Genomic DNA, 6,684 nt, shown 5'->3' with positions numbered 1-6,684 from the left:
TTTAATTGTTTGAAATCTGGGCATCGAGGCGGTTCATGTCGTCGCAAACACCAATGTGACAATGTGAGGTGCGACAAAAAGTGGCACGCAATCCTACACGAGCCTCGATGCTCACGAGAAGAGCAAAGCCAACAAATACCGCGCATATTAACGAATGCGGAAGCACTTCCCTGTAACCAAAGGCTCTTGTTTAAAAGTAAGTCAGTCGATTGCTACGCACTTCTTGGTGAAGGGTCATCAATAAGTTTGGTGAATGAGAAACTCGTTACTCAGATTGGCATAACAGGGTCTAAAAAAGAATTAACCTTGCAGTGGTTCGGCAATAATACGGCAACTGAGTCGTCAATGACATTAAACATGGAAATATCGGGTGTAGGTCAAGGACACAAACGGTTTCCTCTGCTCAATGAGAGAACTGTAAAGAACCTGCAGCTACCGCGGCAGACGCTCCGAATCTCGGAACTCCACGTAAGACAACGACACCTGAAGAGGCTGCCTATAGAAGGGTACACTGGCGTGACGCCAGATCTGCTGATAGGGTTAGATAATGTGCATCTAGGCATAGCTAAGCGTATTGCCGAGGATGGTCATCGGGGCCCGGCTGCAGTGTTGACCAAGCTAGGCTGGGTGATTTACGGTCCAATGGGATACGAGAACGTAGCGAGACAGCAAGTACTTTTGGTGCGAGAACACGCCGCAGATAAAACGCTCGAGGATGAAACCATCGACGAGTTAGTCAAGAACTTTATAATAAGCGATGACTTGAGTGCGTCACCTACTGTCAAACATGTCGAGCCACAGGAAGAGGTAAGAGCACGCGCCATATTAGAGAATACTACAGTTCGTATAGGCGATCGCTTTGAGACGGGGTTGCTTTGGAGAACCGATGAAGATATACCGGAGTACACGCGGGGAATGGCGGAGAGAAGACTTCTAGCGCTCGAACGGAGATTTAAATGCAACGCAGAATTGAAGCACGAGTATATCAAAACGATGAGGCACTACTTAGCGAAGGGATATTCCAGGAAACTCACGAAAGAGGAAACGCTGACAAAACACCCACGGATATGGTATCTTCCCCACTTTGGCGTTTACAACCTAAATAAGCCGGGAAAAGTACGCCTCGTATTCGACGCAGCAGCACAAGTCTCCGGAAGATCGTTGAACTCCTACCTGCTTAGCGGTCCAGATATGGGTAAACCAATGCTAGAGGTGCTTATGAAATTTAGACAAAAACCCATAGCCGTCAGCTCCGACATCGAAGAGATGTTTCATCAGGTGGTAGTACGTGCGGAAGATCAACCGGCGCAAAGGTTTCTGTGGAGGGAGAAGCCTGATGAAGAAATCGTGGAGTACTCCATGCGCCTAATGACTTTCGGAGCAACATGTTCTCCTTGTGCCGCACAATTTGTGAAAAATAAGAATGCGCTTGAGTTTTCTGAGGAATTCCCTGATGCCGTCAATGCGATTTTAAACAACCATTATGTGGACGATTTCGTTCATTCCTTTGCAGACGAGGAAGAAGCCGTGCGAATAGCGAATCAAGTGCGATGCATTCACCAAAAAGGCGGATTCAACCTAAAAGGGTTTATATCGAATTCACGAATGGTGCACGATGCTTTAAACGGAGGCCACGACTTCGGTGTACAGAAAGGTTTCGACAAATCTAATGCAGGCTATCCGAAGGTTTTAGGGATGCGGTGGGACACGGAGTATGATGAGCTCAAGTTCGTTCTCGCTTTCGGTCGCGTCGATGAAGACCTGTTGCAAGGCAAACGGGCCCCCACTAAGCGGGAGCTATTACGCGTCACCATGTCTGTTTTCGACCCCTTTGGCTTTGCAGCGGAATACGTACTTAAGGCGAAGTTGCTACTGCAAACGGTCTGGCGAGCGAGAACTGATTGGGATGATGAAATTCCCGTGGAGGCGCAAAAGCTCTGGAGGACATGGCTAAACATATTACATCATGTGGACAACATCAAGGTTCCGCGCTGCTATGGTACATTCTTTACAACAGGAGTTGTGGAGCTCCATGTATTTGCCGACGCAAGTGAGATGGCATTCGCCGCTGTGGCGTACTGGCGAATCAGCAATGGGCGTGACGTGAACGTTGCAATGGTAGCCGGAAAGACGGAATGTGCACCTCTCAAGCTCACGACTATTCCAAGATTAGAACTGCAGGCGGCAGTACTGGCCTCTCGACTTCGGAAAATGCTGTTGAGTTCTCACGACACCAAGCCGTCACGTGTGGTGATGTGGACAGATTCGAAGACAGTCCAAGCGTGGATAGCTTCCGACCACAGAAGGTACAAGCCCTACGTAGCCCATAGGGTTGATGAAATTCTAGATGTTACTAATCAACTCGAGTGGAGATGGACTCCAGGCGCTCTAAATCCAGCAGACTTTGGTACGAGACTACAAAGCAGCTCGCGTGAATGCTCCTGTCTTTGTGGCCCAGACTTCTTGAGAAAAGACGAGTCATTTTGGCCCAGGCTTGATGCTGTCGATGGAACTCGTGAAGAATTACGGGCCAAGTATGAGGTATTCCTCGTCTCGCTGGACGAGGACATACTGCAGAAGTACTCATCGTTCCCACGACTCACAAGAATAGTCCCCTACTTGCGAAGGTTTGTGTACAACAGCTCCAACACACCAGAGAAGCGACTGTACGGTTCGTTGACGGTGAGGGAACTTAGAGATGCCGAACTTCTAGTCATCCGTATCGCGCAGCGGAGTGCATATGCCGATGAGTGCGCTATACTGAGGGGAGGTAAGCAATTAAACGCAAGTAGTAAACTTTTTAGATTGTCGCCAATGATAGACGACGTCGGCATAATTCGAGTGAATGGTCGTCTTCAAAACGCGTACGCCATTCCTCAACACACACGTCAACCCGTAGTATTGCCTCAACGACACCACGTGACCAACCTAATCATCGACTTGTATCATCGCATATGGAAGCATCAGAATCAAAACACGATCATAGCTGAATTACGCCGCAAATACTGGATACCTCACATTCGCGAAGAAGTGCGAAAGGCAGGAAGAAGATGTCTGTCATGTCAGAGGGAACGGGCAAGGCTCTAAATACCACAAATGGGACAACTACCCGAAGATCGTCTCACGCCCTTTGTTCGTCCGTTTTCGTATGTGGGGCTAGACTATATGGGACCGTTCATGATTGTGACCGGCAGGCGAACAGAGAAACGGTGGATCGCGTTATTTACATGTTTGACCACGCGCGCCGTTCATCTGGAGATTGCTAGAGATTTGAGTGCCGACACTTGTTTACTGTGTATAAAGAACTTCATGTGCCGACGTGGGACGCCAGTCCGAATAAGGTCGGATAATGGCACAAATTTCATAGGCGCAGACCGGGAACTGAAGCGACAGCTAAAAGACTTTGAAGATGGTAAAATCGCGGACGCACTAGCAAATCAAGGCATCGAGTGGCTGTTTAATTGTCCACTGAACCCACACGCCGGCGGCTGCTGGGAACGCTTAGTGCGCAGCGTGAAGCGCGCGATGCAGCATGCACTAACCAACGAGCAGTTACCGGAACATACACTGTACAGCGTAATGTGTGAAACAGAAAACGTCGTGAATTCGGGACCCCTAACACATATACCGCTTGACGCTCCCAATGAAGAACCACTAACCCCTAACCACTTCCTCTTAGGTACAGCTAACTCCGAGCAGACACCACATCCTCAGGAGGAGTCCTTAAGAGTAACCAGGACACAGTGGCGGAAGATGCAGCAAATACACTATCGGTTTTGGAAAACGTGGCTAGCAGAGTACCTCCCCGATTTGTGTCGCAGGACTAAATGGTGGAAACCGATGAAGCCGTTAGCAGTAGGGGATCTGGTGCTGATCTGTGACGTTCGCCTGCATCGTTCCAAGTGGCCACTGGGTCCAGTAACCAGCGTCAAGTTCGGTCAAGATGGGCAGGTCCGAGTGGCAGAAGTCAAGACGGCCGGAGGCACGTTCCAACGACCAGTCTGTATTTTAGCAAAGCTGGATGTCAGTGAATCAAGCAGCGAGTAGATTCACAGGGCCCGGGATGTTAAGAAGCAAATAGAATATCGTAATTTATTTTCAAATGCGACCCTGTGAGGCGCTCTAAATTACCAATAGAAATAAGTCCGGCAACCTTGTAATTTTTTATGTGTCAAATACGAAATCGCCTTGGCTCAATTCCACCATTTTTAAAAGGAAAGAGCGCGAGGACACACAAAAGTGTAAGCTTAATTTTATATATTCAACTTTTACCTAATTATTCCACTTGTAGGAAATAAAACATCATAAACGAAAGTATCGCAATTCCCATTTGAAGACGTTTGTTTTATTTTGGCCCTCGCGCAACTATCTTTGCAACATTATGTATAGCGATTAGTATCAGTATATAGAAAAGCTCAGAAAACATGCGAATTTACTTTTTTAACATGAACTTTTCCAAGTAATTGGCAACTTTGCTCCAATGTGTTGAACAATTTATGTGCACTAATAACAAAATCGTCGATAGCGGGAAACCGAAAATTCCGCTACTAGACTCAGTAGCCGACAGTCAGTAGCCAGTAGCCATACGTAACGCGAATTTTACAATCTATCAGTCGCCATACACAATAGGGCCATAAATATTTGAGAGTTAAATAAATCCTTCAAATAAACCGAAATTGTTTTCAATATTTCCGAAATAAATAAATCATTTAAAATTTTACTTACTGCTGCTCCATTTTTCGTCTTTCTATTTTCCTATCTTCGCCGAAATATTTTGACATTTGAATGGATGCCTTCCAATTTTCTTCCAGAATCATTCACAATGGCGCAATAATTGAACTTGGCAGTACACCGATCCAGGTCGTATAACGTTATACGAGTTGAAATTAGCTCGTATATANTTGATCAGCTGTTTCCCTGTTGGCAAATTGCTGTTGGCAAAAATTTTTCCAACAGAAACTAACAGCTTCCCCTCAAAATGAAATGTCACTTTGCTCTCTCAATTTCCCCTACTTTGCAAGTTTTTTGCGTACGCGAACGCAAAAACCTGTAAGTTTTGGTTAAACATGAACAATTAACAGCTACGCGAACGAACCTTATATTACACGAGTTGTGTTGTTGTTTCGCATGTAAATGGACATTTAAACTTTTGTAGCTCGGTTGCAAAAGAATACACCAATAAATAAGATGGAGGAAAACTGGTGCTGCCACTTTATTAATACAATTTATATTTCAACTTTAAAAACACCCAAATAATGCACAAGAAATATACTTTTGTGAACAGTTCCTTTCCTTTGTACACAGGGTTACAATCCCCAAGCGCGGCCGAAGGCCGGCTACGCAGAAAGGTGTTCTCTGTAAAGGTCTTCAGCCCATTTTCTTTGGCAACACAGAAAGGAGAATTCTACGTAGTGAGGGTTTTAATCCCTAAGCGCGGCCGAAGGCCGCCTACGCAAAAAGCAGTTGGACTCAAAAAAACCTTTTTTAATAGAGTGGCAGCAGCAATTTGCCTCCATTTTATTTTTAGCAGAGTGGCAACACCAGTTTTCTTCCATCTTATTTATATTAACTTCACAAGATTGTTGTGCGGATTTTCAACATTGGAATATTGCAATTAAATACAGATTGNAGTTAAATAAATCCTTCAAATAAACCGAAATTGTTTTCAATATTTCCGAAATAAAAAAATCATTTAAAATTTTACTTACTGCTGCTCCATTTTTCGTCTTTCTATTTTCCTATCTTCGCCGAAATATTTTGACATNGAGTTAAATAAATCCTTCAAATAAACCGAAATTGTTTTCAATATTTCCGAAATAAATAAATCATTTAAAATTTTACTTACTGCTGCTCCATTTTTCGTCTTTCTATTTTCCTATCTTCGCCGAAATATTTTGACATTTGAATGGATGCCTTCCAATTTTCTTCCAGAATCATTCACAATGGCGCAATAATTGAACTTGGCAGTACACCGATCCAGGTCGTATAACGTTATACGAGTTGAAATTAGCTCGTATATATTACACGAGTTGTGTTGTTGTTTCGCATGTAAATGGACATTTAGTGCTGGTTTCTCCAACTCAACTTAACTTAGTTCAGCCACTTTTTGGACTTAAGTCACAAGTTAGCCTACGTTTTACACAGCTTATTCTTGACTAAGTCAAGAAAATTGGCTTAACTAAGTTAAGTTGAGTTGGAGAAACCAGCCCTTAAACTTTTGTAGCTCGGTTGCAAAAGAATACACCAATAAATAAGATGGAGGAAAACTGGTGCTGCCACTTTATTAATACAATTTATATTTCAACTTTAAAAACACCCAAATAATGCACAAGAAATATACTTTTGTGAACAGTTCCTTTCCTTTGTACACAGGGTTACAATCCCCAAGCGCGGCCGAAGGCCGGCTACGCAGAAAGGTGTTCTCTGTAAAGGTCTTCAGCCCATTTTCTTTGGCAACACAGAAAGGAGAATTCTACGTAGTGAGGGTTTTAATCCCTAAGCGCGGCCGAAGGCCGCCTACGCAAAAAGCAGTTGGACACAAAAAAACCTTTTTTAATAGAGTGGCAGCAGCAATTTGCCTCCATTTTATTTTTAGCAGAGTGGCAACACCAGTTTTCTTCCATCTTATTTATATTAACTTCACAAGATTGTTGTGCGGATTTTCAACATTGGAATATTGCAATT

The 6,684-nt window shown here is 44.1% G+C and overlaps 1 protein-coding gene across 1 annotated transcript; it reads left to right on the top strand.

Moving 5' to 3' along the window:
- The first annotated feature begins 357 nt into the window (after window positions 1–357).
- On the top strand, window positions 358–3,087 carry LOC108372923 (uncharacterized). The gene has a single exon (XM_017628738.1). It carries the CDS (start codon window positions 358–360, stop codon window positions 3,085–3,087), a length of 2,730 nt encoding a protein of 909 aa, XP_017484227.1.
- Window positions 3,088–6,684: the final 3,597 nt, after the last annotated feature.

Source organism: Rhagoletis zephyria, unplaced genomic scaffold (assembly GCF_001687245.7).
Source record: "Rhagoletis zephyria isolate East Lansing unplaced genomic scaffold, Rhagoletis_zephyria_1.1 Rzeph_scaffold_06170, whole genome shotgun sequence".
NCBI lineage: Eukaryota > Metazoa > Arthropoda > Insecta > Diptera > Tephritidae > Rhagoletis > Rhagoletis zephyria.
The sequence above is the reverse complement of the archived record's forward strand: the minus strand, read 5'-3'. Positions and strand labels throughout refer to the sequence as shown.